We start from the raw sequence: 24,010 nt of genomic DNA, 5'->3' as shown, positions 1-24,010 counted from the left end.
GTCTACAGAGCGAGTGACAGGACAGGACAGGCTCCAAAGCCACACAGAGAAACCCTGTCATAAAAAGAAAAACCAAGAAATAAATAGATAAAAAAGAAAGAAAAAAGAAAAATAGAATCTCCTGGGCACTTTGTTAAAACAAACAAACAAACCCTGAGCCACACAGGAGAAAATAAATACAGCCAGAAAATAAGAAACAATGAGGCCAGGCATTACAAGTAATTAGAATTCGGCCTGGTGAGAACGCCATCAGCTTTATTTGTTTTTCCAACAAAATCTCTCTCGAATGAAGCAATGGAATTAATAATAAAGCATTATATTTAAACGAGGGACCTTATTTTCTTCTCTGTTGGCAGTGGTTATACAGAAAAGAAATTATCTATTTTATGTAAATATAGAACTTTCCATTTGTACAATAGGAAGCCCAGTGTATCTTGGTATCATTCTTCCCTCCTGTGATAGGCTGGCTAATGAGCCCTCAGAGGCCTCATCTCTGGAGCGTGTGAATATGCTACCACAGGTGACCAGAGAGAATTGAGACTTTGAACAGGGAGGTTTTCCTGGGCTGTGTCCAGGTGCAAGATAATCACAAGGCTCTGCTGTTCTTTCTTTCTTTTTAATAATGATTTACTGACACAGAATCTCACGCCTAACCTAGGCTGGTCTTGAACTTTCAATCCTCCTGCCTCAGCTTCCTGAGTCCTGGGATTAAAGGAATAGTCCACACACACGGCTACAGTTTCAAAGTAGAAGAAGGAGGCAAAAGGAAGTGCTGAAAGGATGGGATGTGAGAAAGATTCAGTTGTCATTCCTGGCCTCAAGTATGGTGGAAGACACAAGCTGTGCCAGGCACAAGCCATAGAAGCTAGAAAGGCTAAGAGAGTGGCCTAGAGCCTTTGCATAGGAACAGAGCCCTGACAACACCTAGATTTTAGTCCAACAAGACATGCTGCTGGTTTCTGACCCCAGTGCCATGATGTAAGAAATCTGGGGTGCTCAAGCCACGGGGCTGCTGCAGCAACGAGACACGGATGCATCCTGTAGATGCTTCAAGTTGCCCCTGTGGCTGCTGGCCACTACTGCCTCTGAAGTGGCTAGCAAATTCAATACCAACGAGAAAGGGGGACACTGTATGCCCTGCAGGCCCTGATGGGTAACTGTCAGTCCATGAGCAACTGCTTTTCTGAAGAGGGCAGGAGGAAGTATCATCCCTTTCGTTGAAACACATCTCAAATATTGTTCTGCCATCCGCTCCTCTCATTCTCAAGCCCCAAGCTTCAGGAAGGATGCAATTGTTCTAATAAACGCATATGCAGCCTTTCTCAACACTAGGACCACAAGGTTAGTTATTTGAAGGTCTGTTGTGCATCTATGTGTTTGTGTTCAGAAAAATTAAGAAAAAAAATGTTGTATGAAAGAATACATTATGATCTTTGAGGGTTTGGAAATGATACTAAAATGGTGATTCAACACCACTTGGATTCTCTTTAAAGCTATTTTTCTTTTGTAATTTCAGATAAGAATTCAATGCAATTAGATCATAAATACTCCCATTCGCCACCAACAAGTCCCCCTGGGCCCCGGGTCTATTGTCAGTTCCCTGTGTGGGGTGAATAGACATTTGTTCACATTTCCCCAGAAGCAGTGTCATACAACAGAGGCAGAGACATTTTCTTCAGTGATGTAGCCACCGGTACGTTGCCCATGCTTCTATAAGTAACCCCTCCCCCACGGTCTTGTAAGTGGAAGGGGGATGTAGCTGGGAAGGGACCTGTGATTAACACAAGTGGGAGGGGGACAGGAGAGGGTAATGCAGGGGAGGCAGACGTGATTAGAACACATTATAAACACACATACATGTAATAATGGAATCCATTATTATGTATAATTAATGTATATTAATAAAACATTCTTAAAATGAGATTCTTTTTTCTCTTTAGAAAGGCTTATTTACAGAATACCCAAGCTCCAGGAAGCTGACTAACATGGAAACCTGTAATGGTTTCCCTGATGATCATAGGGAAGGCTAGTGTCCCCTGTAGACGGTCATTTCTCAACAGTCTGACAAGGAGTCACTCTTGGAGTCACTTGTGTAGTCCACAGGACTCTCCTAGCCTCTGGCTTTTTCAACTCTGAACACTTATCCATTTATCTTCAGGCTATTGCTGTGGTTTCCAGACCTCGGTTGGAAGATCCTATCTGTGAATTCTCTGTGCCTGTTAGAATGAAATTGGAGTGGTTCAAAAGCTTGGCACATGTGTTTCAAAGGAAACAATGCTTCCTTATATTTCCTTGTTGTCTGGGGCTAGAAACTTCTCTCACTCTTTGTCAAGTCTCGTGATTCAACAGACACTGACCAGCCACACACACAGGGCTAGACATGGAAGGAGAGCCACTCCTGGGATGGAGCGAAGGTAAAACCACTGTGAGCCCGAGTCACCACAGTCTGAATGAGGCTTCTCCATGCTTCCCTTCGTAACTGCTTGCTGTTGCATTTTTATGTTTCTTTCATTCCAATATGATTGGATACTGTATGTATTAATATACACACACACATATATATATACATATACAATATATATATGTATTTTCCTGTGTGAAGGAAAATTCCCCCTAAAAGCAGGGCCCTAAAACAGGCACATGGCTATAAGAATTCCCGATGAGCAGCTAGCCCCAACCAGAAACCTGGAGTTGCAATACCAAGCAGTTTGATTTAGTTCCCACCCCACAGTTTCTAGGTAGTTGAAGCCACACCCTCTCTATTCTCTACCCCCAATTACAAAAACTGCTCTCAGACTCTGGACTGCATACCCCTTGCATCCTTGGATGCTGTGCCGCAGGGCCTGGAGGCTCCCCTCGAAGGCCAATAAATGTCTGCTCTCGCCATTGAGGTCGATCTGGGTTTTCATTCTTTCATTTCTCCCTGCCTATTTCATTCTCGAAATGAGTGTGGAAGAGATAAGTGTGCCTGTGTGTGCACTTCTGTTCGTGCATATTTGTGCACATGTTTGTGGAGGTCCAAGTGTTAGTGTCAGGAGTCTCCTTGATCCATCTCCACCTTTATTGTTTGAGGCAGGGGCTACCTACCAGACTCAGAGCTCACTGATATGGCTAGTATCTCTAGCCAGCTTGCTGGAGATATTGCCTGTTTCCTCCATCTGAAGTTGGAAATACGGGTAAGATGCCATGACTAGCCAACTGTGAGTTCTGGGATCCAAACTGGTCCTTTTAATCCTGTGGCAAGCACTCTCACTGCTGAGCCTTTTCCCCAATCCAACTTCTGTATCTTAAAACATTTAGACTATAAGTAGGTACAATCATGACACCCGCCCTCCATACCAAAGGGAGGCACTGCATAGATTAGAATGAATTATCTTGTGTCTGTCCTCATTTGCAAGTACATTTAAACTAGCACAGCCATCTTCCATGGGTTAAATTAACAGCTCCTCCAGAGAGGTCCAAATCCCCAGACTTGCATGCTGCGTCTTATTCAAGAAATGTGATTAGGTTTTACATCCTGAGAGGGAATGATGACCTTGTATTAGCCCATAGATAAAATGTAAGCAGACAAATCTTCACAGCAGCGGGCAGAGTTTAAATGGGCAGTAGGATCAGGGATGACAGAAGCAAGGGCTGCAGTGGTGAAAGCCTGGGACTGTGGATACTCTCTGTTCTGAGAAAAGCAGGGAAGTGAATTCTCCCTTGGAGCCTTCAGAAGGAAGCAAGCCCATGACCTCCTTGGTTTTAGCCTTGTAAGACGCACTGTAGGCTTCTTCGATCTAGAGTAAAATAAATCTGCCATTGAAAGCCCCAACAGAACTAATAACATTTAACTAACAACAGAAAACCATTCCTCAAAGGTCATCCCTCAAAATTCCATACATTCAACCCAGAATTACCAGATTCCCACTTTATGCTAAATGGTCTGTGGTAAGTCTGGCGAGCAAGGAGAGGCAGAAGGACACAGCTCTGGGCCTCCTGAAGCTCGAGGCCCAGCAGGAAAGTCTGGCACGCTTTCTACACAATTAATGGAGGTTTACTTTCTAGATGACAGGGATCCTGCTTGTGTTCTGGGAGCCAAGGACAGTTGGATTCTGGGAAATTAATTCAAATTAGATGAGGTGGGGACAGGAAGAGCAGTAAAAAAGAAATGTCCCCTGCAATGATAGAGACCTCCACCTATTCTACCGTGTTAATATTCAGGCATCTGTATTGGGCTGTCCTTGGGGTTCTGACAGGCTACATCCTCAGCTGCTGTCACAAAGAGCGCCACCTGTGCACATTCAGCATGCTCTCTTTTAAAAGGAACCTGCCTACCTTCCATCCCTCAATCCTTCATTCTCTCCCTCTCTGTTCTTCTCTCTCTCTCCTTCCTTCCTTCCCACCCCCACCCTCTTCCTCCTGTGCCTAAAGGCCAGTCTCCCCCCTCCCCTTTCCCCTTTTTATAATTCCTTTCCCTAATTAAAAATCCTGTCCAATGGTGTCTTTCTCTCTTGTGCTGCTTTTCTTAAATTACAACATCCCACCCGTGGACACCAAGAGAAGTTGCCATCTGTGAACCAGGAAGCTATTGAATATGCCTTGACTTCGAGCATCTTTGACTCCAGAGCTGTGAGAAATAAATACCTATTGTTTACAAGCTAATTCAGTTCACGGTAAATATATGAGCCACTGTCTATGGTGAATATCTGCTGTGTTATGTAAGTTACTCTGTCTATGGTCTTTTGTTACGGCAGCTGAAGGGGTAAGACATTATCACTGAGACCAAGGGCAGGCAAAGGGGGGGATGATGTCAGGCTACATATGTGGACACCTAGGCCTTGAATTTTTAAAGGTTTGTTTTCATTATTTTAAATTATGTGTACATGCGTATATTTCCATGTTGGTATGTACATGTGAGTGCAGGTGCCCTTGGAGGCCAGAGGCATCCGATCCCTCAGTCACCCAATGTGGGTGCTAGGAACTGAACTCAGATCAGCTGGAAGGGCAATACCAGTATGCACTCTTGACCTCTGAGCCATCTCTCCAGCTCAAGAGTTTTAAATTTGATCCCGAATGCAAGAGCATTGAGCAATTTTAAGCAGAATGGGAGAATGATGAGATGGGCATTTTGAAGCTGTCCTCTGACTTTAGGATGGAGAAAGGGCTTAAAAAGGGGTCAGTTTGGGATCCAGGGAGACCAGTCCAGAGCATGTAAAGAGGATAAGAGTGACTATGGGAACTTGGAGCAGAAAAGTAGGGAGCAGTTCAGGTGCCTGCTAAAAAGGGAGAAGCAGGTAAGGGCATCACATGGGACTTCTCAGAATACCAGAGTGGGTGGGGACCACAGCAGAAGAGGGCTCTGAGGATCTAAGAGGAGACTGAGTTCAAGGTGTCCTTGAAATGTTCAGGAAGCAAATGGATTTGGGGACTAGAGCTCAAACGAGAGATATTGGCTGGGAATAAAAATTTAAAAGTCATTGGCACATATAGGAAGTTGTTTGGGGTGGAAAGATAGAGTAGGGAGAGATGTAGAATGAGAGGGTACCAACCATCTCCAGGTCAATGTTGGGTTATTCTGCTGGCAGGTATTGTCATGGGTGTATTTACAACGAGCCTCATGAATTACCTCGACTTCCGTCCAAGTCATGGGATGGAGACGATATACAAACAATGTAAGTCAGCCTATAAAACTGTGTAGCATCTGAGTCTGTTCTTTCTGAAACTCAGATGTCCTCTCCTCCCTCCCCCTCCCCCTGCCATTCCAGGGTGCAGCTTATGATTGTGAGTGTTAACTGTTAACCTGAGGAAATCTAGAACTCTCTGGAAGATGAGTGTGCCTGTGGGCGATTTCCTTAATTGGGTTAACTGAGATGAGACTGTCCATCCTAAATGTAGGTAGCACCACTCCAGGGGCCAGGCCCTAGAATGAATGAAAAAGAGATTAAACTGAGCACTGGCATGCCTGCATTAATTCATCGTTCTCTGCCCTTGAATGTAGATGTGCTGTGACAGCTCCAAGTTTCTGCTGCCTTGACCTCCCCACAGTAGGGGACTGAAACCTGGGGCTGTGAGACAAGCATCCCCTTTCTCTCTCAAGTTAGTTTTCTCACGGTTTTTGTTTTTTTGTTTTCCCGAGACAGGGTTTCTCTGTGTAGCTTTGTAGATCAGACTGGCCTTGAACTCATAGTGCACCACCACTGTCCAGCTTGTCAGGGTTTTTTTGTTTGTTTGTTTTTGTTTTTGTTTTTGCTTTTGTTTTTCGAGACAGGGTTTCGAGACAGGATAGCTTTGGAGCCTATCCTGGAACTCACTCTGTAGACAAGACTGGCCTCAAACTCACAGAGATCCGCCTGCCTCTGCCTCCCGAGTGCTGGGATTAAAGGCGTGCACCACCAACGCCCTTGTCAGGGTATTTTTATCACAGCAACTGGAAAAGAAACCACGATTTGCTATGTGAAGAGGCGGGTTGCAGAGGTGACGGGTAGACTGAAGAGTCAGGTCATCTGGGATTGAACCCCAGCCCCATTACAATCTGGTATGTGGATCCCTGTGCAAGCTCCTCACACTTGTAATGCCTCAGTTTCCTTATTTGTTAAAAGTAACCATACCACCTCTGTCATGATCATCTCATAAGGACTGTGTCAGTTTTTATGTCAATTTCGTAGAACACTTCATATGCCACATACGTCATGTGATGCTTAGAAGTGAAGCAGAGTAAACAGGGTTGTGTCAGCTTGTTTTTCCCTGCTTCTGCCATCCTTAATCCTGCAGGGAGGAAATGGCTGTTAACGAGAGTCAGTACCATTTGTTAGCACTGAGGAAGGGGCCACACACGGAGACAGTTCATCCCCACAGCCGCCTTACCGCCACCCTTACTCCTATTTGAGGGTAAAGGAGCAGCCAGGGTGCCCTTGATGTACACTTAGATTTGAGAATGACTGTAGAGGATGAAAGGGCTTCTGATTTGGGGTTGATTGATCTGTGTGCTAAATCTTCCAGTTGAGGTCGGCCTTGCTTTAAGTACCTTGATTTGTCTCATTCTCAATTTCAGTTGCCCCTGTTCTAACATGTGTGTGACATGGGCATCTTCCAATGATGATCTTCCGAACTGCTCACCCAACTACAAATTCCGCTATCCACCTTGCTTAGAGATGGGGAGCACTATTGAGCCTGCTCTATTGAGTCAACTCATCAGCAACAAGCAGTCAGGGAGCAGCCAGTGTCATTAAATCCTACCCATGCATGTCAAGCATACAGTAAGTGCTCAGCAACTGTCATTTGAAGGAAAAAAATCTTGTTTCAATTATAGTATTTCATATGTTGCTTTGTACACAATATACTTAATCGGTGTTTAATTGAATATATTATAAATCCAATTGAGGTTTAATTCAGTTTTATTGTACTATCCTGTTTTTATATTATTGGAGTAAGAATTTTCCCTCACAAAAATCTTTTGAATCTGACTAATTAAAATCTTGTGTGTGTGTGTGTGTGTGTGTGTGTGTGTGTGTGTGCGTGCGTGCGTGGGATTGTGCCTAGGGCCTTGCACATCACCAACCAGTCTGTTTTTTCATTCAGACATTTTATTACCATCTCTACACCCTAGGTAATTTATTCTCCCATATTATCTTGGGAATACTAGTTTAGCTATTTGCTAATTTGATGGGAAAGGCCCCAACTATAGCAGCAAAGGGAAGCAGCATTTTCGGTGGTGAATGGCTCTAATGTCAGTCACTTAGGAGGCTGATGTGGGGACAACTGAATTCCAGTCCAGCAAGCCTTTGACCTACACACACATATCCACTAAAATAGACTTTATAAAAAAAGAAAAAAATCTTTAGTGCTAGGGATGTGACATAGCAGCAGAGAATTGACCTACTATGTGCAAAGTTGTGTGCAAACCTTAGCGCCAAAGAAAGGACATCGGCATTGACCAAGAATATATACAATCAGTATGTTAATATTGAATATTTAGCAATTTTATGTTTCTCCCAGTGACAGAAGAAAATTAGATACAGAGGAGAAACACGTACTTAGACATCATAGTCTGAGAGGGATCACGCCTAGAATATGTAAAGAAACCCTAGAACTCAACAACAAAATGATAAAGCACCCACTTCTTAAAACGAGTAAAGGGTTTGAATGATGGTTCTCCCAAGAAGATTACAAATGGCTGGTCAACCCACAAAAGAATACTTAATGCCACCACCCCCAGGGAACTGCAATTCAAAACCACTGTGTGGTGTCACTGGGCAGACTGAATGGAGAAGACAGACAATAACCAGTGTGGGCGGCATATGGAGGAACCAGAGCCCTCAAACATTGCCAATGCTGGGAATACAGAACAGCATCAGGAAAAAAGCTTGGAGGGTTCTCAAAGAGTTAACCATGGAATTAGCATATGATCTTGCATTTCTACTCCCAGGTACATACCGAAGAGACCTGAAGTGTACGGCTTCCCAGAAACTGGACGTGGATGTCCACAGCAACATTCATTATTCATGATACCTGCAACATGGGGACAAATGTCCACCAAACCACCCAGAGAAGGCTAGAAACTGGTGAACACAATACAGTCAAATAATGGAATGCTATTTGCCCACTAAAAGGAATGGATTATTGATAAATGCTATAAAACATACGTTTTTAAAAAGCCAGTCACAAAATATCACATATTCTATAATTCCATTTATATGATATTCAGAACAAATGGATAAAATGTCAAGAATATGTAAGTCCGGAGGGATGGAAATAGATGAATAGTTGTGTGTAGCTTGGGGCCCTTCGATAACACATTTTCATCCGCATTCACAGTGCTCAAACCTTTCTGAAGAATCTACATTTATGGCTGTTCCCACCTTGTCTCATTTGAGCAGAAGATGGGGGAGAATCCTGGACACCTGCTCATCAGGCTTTCTCTTTGCAGAGTTCTGCGTGCTCTTTTAAAAGCTACTGAGATTGGCTTAGCCCCAGGAACACAGGAATGCTTAGGCACAGGGCGAGAGGAGGTGACCCTGCACTGAGGGCCACTTATTAGAGGGTTTATCGATTGCTTTCAAGAGGCATGAAGAAGAACCATGGAAGAGAAATTGGATTCAGTTCCTGAGTCTGAGCGGGGCTGGGCCCTATGCTTTGAAATGCATGTCACGTCGCTGGTGGCTGTCGGTTTCCAGACGGACATTCATCACAGCCGCTGCGGAACAAGTTGCTGCCAGCCAGTGCTTGCAATGCATTTACTTGTTGAAGATCATCCTGGGAGCTGCTGAAGGAACCGGCACCTTCCAAGCTGTCCAGAATTGTGTTTGGTAGCAGGCTGAGCTGAGGCTTACATCAGCTATTCAGTTAGTCTTCCGTTTGTTTTCGTTTTCTGAGACAGGGTCTTGCAATGTAGACCTGACGCATCTGGTATTTGAAATTTAGCTCAAGCAGGCCTTCAACTTGTGTGAATCCTCCTGCCTCGGCCTTCCAAGAGCTGGGATTATAGGAGTATACTACTCACTTTGCCCCACATTTTATTTATTTATTTATTTTTATTTATTTATTTATTTATTTATTTATTTATTTATTTATTTTTGGACAGGGTTTCTCTGCAGCTTTGGAGGCTGTCCTGGAAACTGCTCTGTAGAGCAGACTGGCCTCAAACTCACAGAGATCCACCTACCTCTCCCTCCCAAGTGTTGAGATTAAAGGCGTGTGTCACCATTTCCTAGCACCACATTTCATTCTTATAAAAACAGTTAAGGAGCATCTACGTGAAACAAGGCATGGCCACCCCTGTCCCACACCTGCAATCCCAGGGTTGGCAGGCAGTGATAGGTGGGTTCTGGGAACAACAACAAGACAACAAAATGTAGAGTGATGAAGATTTCTAAGACTCCCAGCATCCTCGTTTGGTCTCCGCTCGCACAGGGAGGGTTTATACATGTTCATTGCATGTGCATGAGCCTGTGCATGCGTGCAGACATGTGTGCACACACAGACATTGTCAGATGATGAAGGGGCTACACTGGCCAATTGCTCATTGTCATTTCTACAACCCCTTTTCACATTTCACAAAGGAATCATTAAACTGAGACATACTAACTCAGTTATTTCTGCTCAGTAAGGACTGAGGGGGCTCTGGGCCCCGACAGCATCCGTGACAAACTTTTTATCAGAAGCCCTTTGGGGAAGAAGGGAAATGCTTCTGAAACACCAAATTTTTGCTCATCAAATCAAGCTCACCTAGCGTTTGTCCAAAGTCACCCTTCAATCTGTCTTGACTTCAGGAAAGACATTTGATAACTCTTGGTTCCATGGATAGTCCAATCGTCAAAGTGAAAAAATGACCCACTACCACTGATCAGAATATGGATCAATGGAACCACCCTTCCTGGTCCAGAGAGTTTGCTATCCTGCTCATTAAGGGGATGCAGTGCTAAACTCATGGTTCAAGTATGCAGGTGGCAGGGGAGATGCTGCAACAGAATTTTTGCTTCTATTTGTCGCAACCGATCAGACTTTCACACAGCCAAGACTAGTGTCTGTGTGTAAATTCACTCAGGAGTTGGGCACCTGCCCATGCATACATGCATATATGTGTTGACTGCAAAGGGAAATGAAGGAAGGTTAGATGGTTGCCAAGGTCTCTTTTATGATGGAGTCTTTTTCAATTTGCCATCTTAACCTGGGCTGGGAAATAGATTCCCAGCCCCAATTCATTTAATTAATTAAATGAAGAAACCACAGCACCCAAAAGTAAACAGACTAATTAAATAAAACACTTGAAATAAACTAATGATTATTAATAAAGACAAATCTGTAGGCTGTGATGACTGACAAGCAGAAAGGCCTCCTCCCTTGCTGCTTCTCAGACTGCATCCTTTTCATTTAAAATGTTTAATTGTCAAATACAGATGGAGTACATTGAACGTATGCAATGCAATGACTCACTATCTGTGTGCATCATGCAAAGGTTACCATAATCAACTCAGGTAGCTTTTGCATGCTAAGCCATGCTGAGCATTAGAGCCCAAACCTGTACATCTTACTACTGAAAGTCCTCCTGTTGCCCAGCGTTGTATTCCTTTCTTCCCTGGTTCCGGGAAGCACAGTCTACTCTTTGATTCTGGGAGTCCAACTTCCTTAGATTCACATGTATGTGAACTCACACTCCTCCCCTTCTCCCTTCCACATCTCCCTCCTCTAATTTTATTTGAGACAGGGTTTCACTATGTAGCTCTGTTCTGGAACTCCCATTGTAGATCAGGTTGGCCTCAAACTCATAGGGATCTGACTGCCTCTGCCTACTGAGTGCTGAGATTAAAGGTATGCATCACCACCACCCAGCACTGTTTCTTCTTTTTGCCAGACTTACATTTTAAATTCAATTTACAGTGCGCACGAGTCATCATATGGGCCAAATTATAGTTATTCACAGGCTTTTCTTGGAAGCACTGGAAATACATTCAAGACTCATGAATGTCTCCATCTTCCAGAGGCCTCAGACTCACCCTGGAGTACCTTCAGACTATATGCCCTCACACCCCATAAGAGGTCTGGTCCTTGGGTTAATGGAAAGATAAGGCTGTCACTAATAAGTCTGCCCTCCAAGTAATAGGAAGGCATTCTTCTCTCAAGTTTTGGGAGCTTGTACTTTATAACATACAATCTTTGTAGAATATACACACAGTTATCCCTTGGGATACCCAGGGAATTGCATTCAGGATGTTCCTTGAGTGCCAAAATCTGTAGTGCCTGTGGAGGTTTGAAAGAAAATGGTACCACAGGGCACTCAGTGTGGCACACCGTTGCTCCTGTTGCCTGTGGATCAAGATGTAGAACTTTCAACACCTTCTTCAGCCCCATGTCTGCCTGCATACCACCATGAAGATAATGGACTAAACCTCTGAAACTATAAGCCAGCCTTAAGTAAATGTTTTCCTTATAAGAGTTGCCATGGTCATGATGTCTCTTCACAGCAATAGAAAACCCTAAGACAGTGCCTAAGGGTTTCTTTAAAGTAGAAGTATTATATTATACTTTATTTGTGTAGTGTGTGTGTGTGTGTGTGTGTGTGTGTGTGTGTGTGTGTGCATACATATGTGTATGTGTGGACATAAGAGGACACCTTGGGGGAGTCAGTTCACACTCTGAGCCACATGGCTCCCAGGGATCAACCTAAGGTCATCAGCCTTAGCCACAGACATCCCTCTCTGCTAAGCCATTTCACTGGCCCCTACAAGTATTTTAGTCGTAGTAATATTTGCATATCATCTCTCACACATGCGTAATTTAAATAATCTCAGGTTCCTTATAATATTTAATGGATGTAAATATTGTGCAAAGAATTGCTGTTGGGGGGGTCACAGCTAGAAAATGTCAGTTTATGTTCAGTACAGACACATTTTTTTTTCTGTAGTTGATTACATCTATGGATAAAGACCTCACTGAAGGGCAGTCGTGCTGTATACAACACATAGCCTCCTAGGTAGCTGTTCTTGCCCAGGATTCACTGCTGCAAGGTGTATTCCATCACATATCCAAAGGGTTGGATTCAACCCCCACATTCACCAAGATGCCAAGGGAAGCCTGAATAGGCAGCATATTTAATTCTATGCCAGTAGCAACTTTTCTTGGCTACACAGATGCATCAAAATGACCAATCTAGTACTTTTCTAGTATTGAATCACTTTAAATATGTTTATTATTATTTATTGAAATACATTTATTTATTGAAATATGTTTTTTTGCCTGCATGTATGTATGTGTACCACATGCATGCAGTGCCCGAGGAAGCCAGTAGAGGTCACGTGAATTCCTGGAACTGGATTTACACACAATTGTGAACTGCCATGGGGGGTAATGAGAATTGATCCTGGATCCTCTGCAAGAACAGCCTGTACTGGTAACCACTGAATCATCTCTCAAGGCCTGAATATCACCTTTGAAGGGCAGGGTGAAGGCACCCAAATCAATATGCCCAGGCCAGGACAATTTCACCCAACTAACCTTAGTAACTTTACTATGACATTAAGCAATAGAGAGCAATAAAAAGTTTTGGTAAAATCTCTGACCAGAGGAGGTGGCACAATGCAGGTTCATTTTACAAATTCATTTAAAAACCCCTTACTGGGATGGAGAAGCAGCTCACGGTTAAGAGTGATTGCACTCGTGCAGACTGGAGTTTGGATGCAAGTACCCAGTTCATAAGCAAATGTCCCACAAACGCCTGTAACTCTAGCTCTGAGGGATCTGTCACCCTCTTCTGGCCTGTGCATGGTTAGGCATGTGCCCCTGTGCACACATATGTGAACACACTCACACACACATCCATGTAAATAAAACAATAAATCTAGCAAGAACAAGACTTTCTAGTCCTCTAAAATCTGTCTCTTAAGAAGGAGTATGCACTCCTTTCACCATTCCCAAGATGCCAGTTTCTTTCTCCTTTGGTTAAAGAAATTACACAAGCAGAATTTTCCTCATGGTTACATTTCCAGAGACTCTGGAACCTGGAGAGTCTGGAGTCCTGGGTCTTCAATTTCCTTCACCCATTTCTACTTGGATTTTATTTTATTTTATTTTTTAAGGTTTTTCGAGACAGTGTTTCTCTGTGGCTTTGGAGGCTGTCCTGGAACTCACTCTTGTAGACCAGGCTGGTCTCGAACTCACAGAGATCCACCTACCTCTGCCTCCCGAGTGCTGGGATTAAAGGCGTGCGCCGCCAACGCCTGGCTCTCCACTTGGATTTAACCTTTACAAGAAGATTTATTTATATGTGTGAGTGTATATTGCCATATGTATGCAGGTTCCCACGGAGGCCAGAAGAGGGCGTTGGATCCCCTGAAGCTGGAGTAACAAATGGCTGTGAACTGCCTAGCATGGGTGCTGGGAACCAAACTCAGGTCTTCTGCAAGAGCAGCAGGCACGATTAACTGCTGAGCCATCCCTCCAGTACCTGGATCAGATCTTTTAATACACAGGCAGCTAATGGACTGAAGCATCATTTTGAGTGACATGCTGTGGGGGCTACTAAGTGGAAATTGTTTCTTAGCTACCTGCCAAAGTGCTTATGCGTGCTTTGATCACAACGAGCCTTTGGGTCGGACTTTTAATTTGATAAAACTGGATATAAATAAAATATTAAGAGAGTTGGCAAAGAGAAGCAGTAGGCATAATGATCTGTTCTGAGAGGGAACGAATGCCTGGCCATACAGGGCCTGGGAGGGTTCTGTCAATTTTCTTCATGAAAAATTTTAACAGAGGGCTGGCTCAGTGCCTTCAACATCATCACCATCGTGACAATGGGAGGCTTCTGAAGCCCCGCCCAGGGGCGGGAATTGCTGTGAAGCACTTGACCATGAGCCATTCTCACCAGTGCTATCTCTAGGTCCTGGGAACAGGCAGGAGTCAGTTTGCTGATCTTTCTAAACTCTACCAGGGTGCTTGTCTGGGATGCAGTTTCTAGTAGCTGCTTCTACCAGGTACCTCTCTCTGGTCAGATGGCCCCAGGAACTCCATGCTGGCTTATTTGGGGACTCTGGCACCTGGCTGTCTTTTGATGCAGGCTTTGACTTATTCAGCCCTTGTGCTCAATGTTACTAACATTCTAGGTTTTGGGAGTTTCATACACAGTGCTGAATGAGAACCCCACATCCGGGCTCGAGTTGCTCACTAGAAGCTATAGCTTCACTTTAGAGCATTGCTTGGAAGTTTGGTCCTTTCTAAGGCAAGCTTAATTTATACCACGTTTCAGTACTTCAGAAGTAGTGCTAGGGATAGGCAGTTCTGGAAAACAGTTCCAGGAGAAGATTGTAGGTATAGGGTACCAGTGGGTGTGGCTTTTTCCATCCATAGGTCAAGGACACAGGTGTGCCCTTGACTCTGGAAGCATCACTTTTGGCCAGATGTTGTCTCCTTTCTTACTCAGCGTGGTACACAGATGTTTGCAGTTTCTCTGTGTGGCCTTGAACAAAGGAGATACACACATACACACCATAAAAGTGTGCAGGCAAAGGCAAGTGTCTGGATTAAGGCACTCCGAGACATGCCCCTCCCCCAGCTTCTATGGAGATTGCTTCCTCATCATTCCAATTTTCAGTCCTTGCACATGTCTGCCCGAGGCCGGCTGGTAGGCAAATCTTGTGCAGCCAAGTGCAACTGCAAATTGCTCCTGGAACTGAATTCTGTGGCTTGTTTCAAGAGCAGGTGTGCTCTGGGTTCTGGGATCGACACATTATAGCATGCTTGTGTTTAGGACCCTGGAATTAGGGGAACCATTCTGGTTAGGAAATTCTCCTGGGAATGTATTTCTAGTAGCAGTGAATTTATTGACTAAGAATAGGGAGACTATTCCATGACAAAGGAGCGCTATTTCTCTGGCTGGCCATAGCCTGGTGGAGAACAGTGAAGTCCTGTAGTTTGAATCTCTCATTGCTGAGGACAGATGATGGGAGTGGGGTTGGCAAGGCCTCTCCCAGGCTGCATTTGATACCTCATTATTGCTCTAATTGGTTTCCACAAGAACAAACAGGATGGTTGGCTGTTTTCTAGGCTGTGCATAGAGAATGGAGCTTCAGAGTGGGAAGAGCGCTCTTAATCACCTCTGTGTTTGCAGATGAAATGGTAGATGCCAGGGGTTATTCTGCCCTCTCCTCCCCTGTGACAATTGTTAATCTTTGGGGTGGGGAGAGGACCTTCACAGGAGGTACAGTGTCTCCTGGACAGCAAATGATTTGGGGGCTTTGCATTTTGAATTTAGACAAAGATATCTGAATGGATGCTCTAGTTTTGCTTAAATGTCTTTAGAAGGCTTTTCTTTCAGTGAGTTTTTGAGAAAATATATTAAAGGATGCTGGCTTTGTATTACGCGCATCTCTTGGGGAGAGAGGGGCTATAAATGAATAGAAAAGGCAATATGCTCCAGCCTGTACATGCCAGAGAGACAGACTACTGGCTCTCCCCTCAACTCCCAACCTGCTCTTCCCTTTACAGTATTAGAGCTTTGATCACCCACCTGGATGTCAGATGAGGCACCTTGGGTTAGGGATGTAGCTTAGTTGGTAGAGTGCTCATCTAGCATCCATAAGTCCCTGGGTTCAATCCCCAGCTCAGCATTGACCAAGTGTGGTGTATGCATCCTTGGATACACAGAGTAGGTTCAAGGTCAGCATGGGCTACACAGGACCATGTCTCAAAAAAAAAAAAAAAAAGTCTCACAGAAGACACCTTGCACCTATTTCCAAGGCTCATGAGCATTCTGTAGGGTAGAAATGATTATGAATACCATCTTCTGATGGTTCAGCTTATGAATTTTCATCTTCATGTTGGCTTCAAAGTGATATATACTCAGAAAACTCTGCGTTATGAATTTTACCCTTTTGCTAGGCTGTAGATACAGAAAAGCCTCTGTTTTTCCTTTGAGTACGGTAGTCAACAAAGCACATTGTCAAGGTTTTATTACAAAATAAGCTTTATGTTAGATGACTTTGTCCACCTGCAGGTCAAGGTCAATGTTCTAAGAAAAGTTAAGGTGGAGTAGGCTGAGCAGGGATGCTTGGTAGGTTAAGTTTAGTACCCCCATTTCAACTTACAAAAAAAGTTCAATTTATAACAGGCTCACTGGACACGTGCCCCCAGTGAAAGTCCAAGCCCGGGGACCCTCCCACTTTAGAGATGAATAAACGTCAGGTAGCTTGCTCCAAATCATTCTCTTGGTCTGCGGTAGAGTTCTAAGAGTAAAGATGTCAGTACACATCTGTGACAATGTACAACCCCCTTCCACCTCTGCTTAAACCTGTAAGAACAACCCCCCTTTCCCCTTCGCCCTCCCCCTCTACCTGCAAAAGTCTCCTTCGGATTCTGGCAGCATCAGTGAGGCTATGGGGTTCTTCACCAGGTCAGCCACCACAGGGTCCTTGGCTGTCATGTAGAAGAAAGGAGTCCCTGTGCTGTTGTGGAAGGGGCCATCGCTGATGGCAAGGCAGCTCCCAAAGGGCAGTCCTTGGATCTAACAAATGCAACAATAACAACAAAAAGGCTTTTTTGGTGGCAGAGCTATGGGTAACACAAGCTGGGGACAAACTTTGTGTTCCTGGGCAAGAAATACAGCACTAGGGACTTTGTTTGGACCGGCGGATTTGACAGGTACATTAAGGCTAGGTGGTCCCAATCCATGCAATTCACCCAGTGATGGTTTCAAAATTTTTCTCGGGGGAGAGGCAGGTAAGAGCATTCTGTCTGGGAACTGAAGGATTCTGGAAGCAGCCTCCACACAACAAATGCACTCAGTTTATTGAAGGGTGAGGACAATGAGGCCTGTGGGGAAGAAGACAGTGCTAACCCTCTCCCACAAGCTCCTCTTAAACACCTGCTGCCTTCATCATCACCTCTGTTCTTTTTAAACTTTGGGGATGGAATTTCATTCATTTTAATGAACTACTTGATCTTTGGATGTCAAGAATATTCTATACTATTTCAGTTAGGGCAACATTTCTTTGTTATTAGTTGTATGCTATATTGTGATCAACAACCCTTTGGAATACAACTGAACAAGCTATGGGAAATTGATATGTTACATATCATTTTAGTCTAAATGGAAGTCACGGAAGCATGATAGATATACTGATCTTTACCTGTGCTCATCTAGTGGATGCGGGAGGGTCTCATGTCATATTTATGTGACTTTAAACAGAAACAAAAGCATGTAAGTCTTGGTGTTCCCCAAACTCTGTTGCACCTGCTTCTTTGCTTACAAAGAGCCCTTCCTCCCTCCCCACTAGTGAGGCTGCCATTGTTTGCCCAGCACTTGACATAGTGTGCAAGGTTGTGAAAGGAAGGGGTTAAATCATTTAGAACCATGAAAGATTAATGAATTCTCCAAATGGCGATATTACATCATCCACAGATCCTATTTTCAGCCTATCATGAACCACTCAGCCCTTCATGCAAATGTTTTCCGAATTTACTGAATTTGGATTGGAAGTCAATATTGGAAGGGGAAGGCCTATGGAAGCTAACAAAAGAGCTGTTGAAGATCAAAATATCTTCAATAAAAGGACACTAGATGGTTTTTCTTCTTTGGTTGTTTATGTTTTTGTAAGGCAGGGTCTGGTTATATAGCCAGAGCTGGCTTTGAACTCAAAATTCTCTTGCCTTCACCTTGTTGGTGCTGGGACTAGGGGGGTGGGCAACCAAGCCAGACAGGCACTGGATTTCTCTTCTTTGGTGTGTGTGTGTGTGTGTGTGTGTGTGTGTGTGTGTGTGTGTGTGTGTGTTCATACATTCTAGTGTTCCTGTGCATGTGGTTCTCTTGCATGGTGTGTACATGTGGGGGTCAGGGGCCAAACTCCTGGCCTCATTCCTCAAAGTCCATTATTGTTAGGTTGTTTTTAGACAGGGTCTCTCAGTGGCCTGGGACTCCCCAAGTAGGATAGGCTAGCTTGCCAGCAAGCCCTAAATATCCACCTGTGATTACACAGTCACAATACCATGCTTGGCGCAAAATAAAAACAAAAGCAAAAACAAAGCAAAGCAAAGCAAAACAAAACAAAACAACAACAAAAAACAACCAGCCAAACAAACAAAACACATGGGTTCTGGATGTTGGATAACTCAGATCCTCAAGCGTTCTACTGATGATTTGCTTCATATTTAAACTCTGTGTTCTATTAAGGTATGTATTAGAAGTGTAAAGACTTTCCGACACCGAGAATACAGAACTGGCTGGGAAAGAGGACAAGATCATTGTCATTATTAGGGTGAAGTTGTCATTAGATAATTTTTATGAAAATAAAAAGAACTTCCATGCTCTGCCTATTGAATTTTAATTTTATAGATGGGAAAACAGGGTGCTTTGGCTAGTGAGACCCAGAGTTGAGGGAAGAACCCCACTCTCACACAGTGAGATAGATAACCGAAGTATGTCAGTCCTTTGGTGCACAGATTTCAATCGGGAGCTCGGATCACATCTCTACAGACAGGACTAGGAGCTTTCTGGAGGCTATTCTTACGGAATATGCAGCTGCATGACCTCTCCATGCTATTCCGGGTGGAAGCAGGTTAACGTGTGAATAAAGCTTTGTGGACTGAAAGAGAGAACTTGCAGCTGAAACAGCTCCTTCCAGCAGTTACGCTTTGCCTAAGTCATCTTTCTCAAAAATTCGAGTTCCATTATTTTTCTTTTAAGTGTAAATCTCTACCAGTGCGCGGATGGTTCTTTTTCTCCCACGCCCACTTGGTGTGGGAGGTGGTGCGGGAGTCTGCCTGCGGGACAGTGCTCAGAGCCTGCAGGGGCTGAATGCACTTCATCTGCTATTCCAAAGGCGATCTTGTCTGCTTTCCAGGTCTCCATGTGACGCTCATTATTTGACCATCTCTTTGGCCATCTTAAGACAGGGATTCAGTCACTAACCACAAGATTGTTTCCCAGGGTCGCCTTTCTCCCCTCTCATGTGCACTTAGATAAACCGACTCCTGCCCAGCCGGGTTCCGTTATTCACAAGGCATCTACAGTCTATGCACCTGTGAAACCCGAGTTGCCCTGGGTTCTGGGCTCGCCCCAGAATTGCGGACCACGATCAGACCCGCTCCATCCCCGCATCCCGACCTCTGGTTTACCTTTTCGTTGGTGGATGCAGTGGCCAGACAGCCCCAGGAGCTGGCGTGGACTAAGGAGCGGGCGGTGCCCGCACGCACCCTAGGGCCGGGGGATGCTGCGGATGAGCCGCTCTCCCGCCGATAGGAGAACATTCCACGCGGGGCTGGTGCGGGCCTGGCGCGGGCGGAGCCCCGAGGCCGCAGGTGCGTGTCCTCCTTGTGAGCCGAGGCCGGGAAGCTCTGCTGCCAGATGCTGCCCGAGTCCTCCAGCAGCGCGGGCAGTGCCTCCTCGGTGGACGCGCTGTCCAGCTCCTCGTCTACCTCGTTAGTGACAGCCCAGGACACGGAGCTCACGATCACGTAGCTGGCTGCTGGGGACAGCAGGGCGCTGCAGCATAGCAGCCAGGACAGGCGGGTACCTGGCCCCGCAGGGCGCTCCCCGCCGGACAGCGACATCTTCTTGCAGGCGACGCGCCCTGTGGCGGGGACCGATAGCCTAGCAGCAGCCGGCCAAGGGCGCCCCCCTGCGGCGGAGCGTGAGCTGGAGCCCCTTCTCGCTGTAGGATTTTTGCGTCTGGCGTCGCGACCAGCCCCGAGGTGCTCTTATTGCTCTACAGCCCTGTGAGAAGCGACGCCTGCCTCAGGATCAGACTCCCCTCAGCTGTGCGCACCGCCGCCGCGGGACGCAGAGTCCAGGCGTGCCAGGGCGAGATGGCTTGGTTTTCCGCAGACTGGCACGCGTACTGCAGCCAACCGGTGGGCGTTCACAACTCAGGCTCAATGCACTCCTCCGCTCGACAGCTGTGAGACACTTTCAAAGCTGCTTAACTTCTCTGTGCCACCCCAGAATGGTGCCAGCAAGGGGGACATCACCAGGCTCAGTGACTGCACTTTGAACTCCCCCAGAACCATGAGGTACATTAAATCTACATCCTCCTTAACTCACCCAGTATGTGGTGTCATGCCACTAGCAACACAGACAAATAGCTCATTTTAAAACATCTTTTTCCAGTAAGCCGTTTAATAGATATCAAAATAACGTAAAATTAATTATAATTTCTTGCCTCTTCTTATGACATCCAGACTTAGTCTCACCAGACATGTTCTATAGCTTGTTTTCCTAAAATGCAAGAGTCCTTTTCTAACTAGTCCCATAAGAAATTAACTTAAAATAGCATTTGAGTTTTTCCTACATCATGTCCTCAGAGCACCAAGCTACCATACCTCCTCTGCCCCATGGCCGCCGCTCCTCCTGGATGCCTGGATGCGAGAACACCCTGCCAGTGTGGATACAGCTAGCCTCTCTCTTCCTGTTTTCTCTCCTTGAATGCCCCTGACCGATCTTTCTCTCTTTCCTCACCCTGCTCTCTGCTTCTAAACACTGATGTTGTCTTCAGTTTCTCCCTGAGACATCTTGTTTATTCTCACTGTCTCTGCCTTTGCCTGCTGCTGCTGCTCTCTCCCCAACTTCCGGCTCCCATTCCCTCTCATGCCCTCTTCCTGGGGAGATGTGTCCCATAGTCTTGAGTGGTAGTATGGTAAGTCATTACCATCAGCCTCTGCAGCCAGCCATGATGGCACTCACCTGTCATCTGGGTACTTGGGAGGTGGAGGCAGGAGAATCAAAAATACAAGGTCATCCTTAACTAGATAACAAATTTGAGACCAGCCTAGACTACTTGAGATGCCATCTCGAGATCAAACAAATGAAAACCATCAGCCCCTCCTCCCCAGATATGCTTTCTGGGTTAAATATAATCCAGCTCTTGCTCAATCAGGTCCTGACGGTGGCTGAGTGGCATGTCACTTGACACTTCTGTCTGTGCCTTTATCTGCAAAATGGGGACTGTTACATCTCCCTCACCAGGTTTTGGATGTCAAACAGACCGTCCCTAAGTCTACGGGGAATGTTTACGGAGCATGCTGACCCTTGTTCTGTTTGCTCAGAGGGAGAAGGATGTCTGTGCAATCTCAGAAGAGGAAAATGGACACAACTACCATATCAGTCTAGGAAGAGCCCCTAGTTGTCTTTCCGCTACAGGGTCAGCCCACCTTGTCTTTCCTAGTGCCTGAGCTGGCCCACTGTGGGGGAAGCAAGCACATTGTTGCCTAACCTATGACTGCTTAACCTATGAGTAAGTTCAACTGTAGAGCCTTATAGGAGTCCTCCTTGCTCAAAATTTCCCAGTTGATTTATTATTATCTTTTCCATTATCTTTCCCATTATCTCCATGATGCTTCCTGACTCCTGTATTTTATTGCCCCAAATAGACCCAATCTCAAGGCATGGCAAGTGCCGAGTGTATGAGAGTATTTTTGTCTTTGGCCTCCAGGGAACCAGGCCTGTCACTCAAATTTGAGGAGATAATTTCCCCCAGATTTCTTGCATTCCTGTGGGGTCCAGACCTGTTTGGTTAGTTGTGAAAAGCTAGGAACAGTGTGTTCATCTAGATTCACACACTGTTGCTGCAGACCTATTAGAAGCTTATCCCAGTTAGCAAAGATATGGGCATGGGTGTGCTTAACTTTGTTAATTAATTCTGCGTAAATAACTTTGTTGTATCATGTCAAACTGACATAGACAGCAATTATACTACCAGAGTACAAGAGTTCCTATTTTTCAGCATTCTTAACTATTCAGATTATTGTCACATTAAAAAATATATACTTGCTGGGTGGTGGTGGTGGTGCACGCCTTTAATCCCAGCACTCGGGAGGCAGAGGTAGTCAGATCTCTGTGAGTTCGAAGCCAGCCTGATCTACAGAGCGAGTGCCAGACAGGCTCCAAAACTATCCAGAGAAACCCTGCCTTAAAAAAACCAACCAAACAAAAAAAAATTTCTCCCAGCCAAATCTAGTAGATGAGCAACAATGGCTACTTGTTAATTTATTTGCTTTAGCTTGATGACCAGTTACATTAGCTGTTTTTCCCTCACTGTGATTAAGCTACCCAACACACACAAATTGAAGGAGGAAAGGGCTATCTTGGCTCCTGACTTCATAGGGGTCGGTCCATCACAGTGGGAAGGGCATGAGGAACAGAGAAGTTCATTTTGTGGTGCATCAGGAAGCAGAGGAAGGGGAACTCCAGTGTTAGCCTTTTCCTGTTTAGTCCTTCACAGACACAGCCAGAGCCGGGCCTCACCAGCATCTAGACTATCCTAAACCCAGTCAAGTTGGCAGTTTAAGATCATACCAATGGAGCAGGCCCAGCATAACATCTTTTGTGAAATGGCTGTTCAGGATGTTGGCTCCCTACCCTTCCCTGCAACCCTCCCTCCCCCCGCCATGGTAAAAGCCACAGCATCAAGTCTTTCATGTATGTGTAAGAGTTCAACATTCCATTGTCCACACTACGTGTCTTGCTGCACAGGGATCTGTAGAATGTTTGCATCTTGCCTGGAATTCCACACCCTTTGAACAGCAACTTCCTGTTTCCTGTGCTGAGCCTCTGGCAGGCACCACTCTGCCTTCTGTTCGGACAAATGTGACCATTTTCATACCTCAGACAAATTGGATCCTGCAGAATTTGTCTTTTGACTGGTTAGTATCCTTCAGCATAATGTTCTCAAGGTCCATCCATATTGTAGCATCCCACAAGTTTCTCTCTTATCAAGACTAATATTCTGCTTTATCTGTGCACTGATTTCTTTATCCATTTGCCCATCAGTGAGCATTTAGGTTGTTTCCACTTGGTGACTGTTAGGAGCTGTGCTGCAATGTACTCACGGCTATGGATACACGTTGGGGGAGTTATCCATTCTCTCAGATAAATACTCAAAAGTGGGATCAAATGGTGATTTTGTTTTAAAGTTTTTTTTTTTTGAGACAGAGTCTCTCTACATAGCCCCGACTGTTTTAATTTCTTTCCTCCTTTTTACTTTAATTAAAGAATTAATTAAACATATTTACATCATCTACCTCCCTCCCTTTCCTCCCCTTCGATGCTTCCCAGATTCCTTCCAACCCTTCCCCTGTCTTTCCCCTCACTCCCCCACAAATTCATGGCCTCGTTTTCTTTGATTATTATTGGCACATACGTATTCCTAAAAATATGAATGTAACTCGCTCAGTCTGTTGCTTCCTTTTGCTTGTGTGTCTATGGTTTCTGGTCTGACCAGTTGGTATTGCATAACCCATTAGGGGGCTCATCCCTGAAGAAGACCTCCCTCTTTCTGCAGTCTTTATTGACTGCAGTTCTCTGTCTACTCATGGGGTCCCCATGAGATTTCCCCTTCCATGTTAGCCAGTGTACTTCTTCGGGTCCTCTTTCAGAAGTCATATTGTTGAGGTATCATGGATGACGCATCTAGGAGACACAATCTCACAGCAGGCTTCTTGCTCCTCTGCTCTTATGAGTTAATTCTTTGTATTATCTTCAGCACTGGTTATTTTCTGGTTCTGTTTGTGTTTAATTTTAAGTAATGGCCGTGTTAGCAGGTGCGAGCAG

At 45.0% G+C, this 24,010-nt stretch overlaps 1 protein-coding gene across 1 annotated transcript in view; it reads right to left on the bottom strand.

Annotated features, from left to right (window-relative positions):
* Window positions 1-20,016, bottom strand: part of Creg2 (cellular repressor of E1A stimulated genes 2) — a 33,229-nt gene extending 13,213 nt beyond the window's left edge. Inside the window, exons 1-2 of the mRNA XM_027386788.2 lie at window positions 19,582-20,016; window positions 16,803-16,972 (exon numbers count right to left, since the gene is read on the bottom strand). Coding sequence (XP_027242589.1) covers window positions 16,803-16,972; window positions 19,582-20,016 — 605 coding nt within the window. The remainder of the gene's footprint in view (window positions 1-16,802; window positions 16,973-19,581) is intronic.
* Between the last annotated feature and the right edge of the window lie 3,994 nt (window positions 20,017-24,010).

This window comes from Cricetulus griseus, assembly GCF_003668045.3.
Source record: "Cricetulus griseus strain 17A/GY chromosome 1 unlocalized genomic scaffold, alternate assembly CriGri-PICRH-1.0 chr1_1, whole genome shotgun sequence".
Taxonomy (NCBI): Eukaryota; Metazoa; Chordata; class Mammalia; order Rodentia; family Cricetidae; genus Cricetulus; species Cricetulus griseus.
This window is presented reverse-complemented; position numbering and strand designations above follow the sequence as displayed.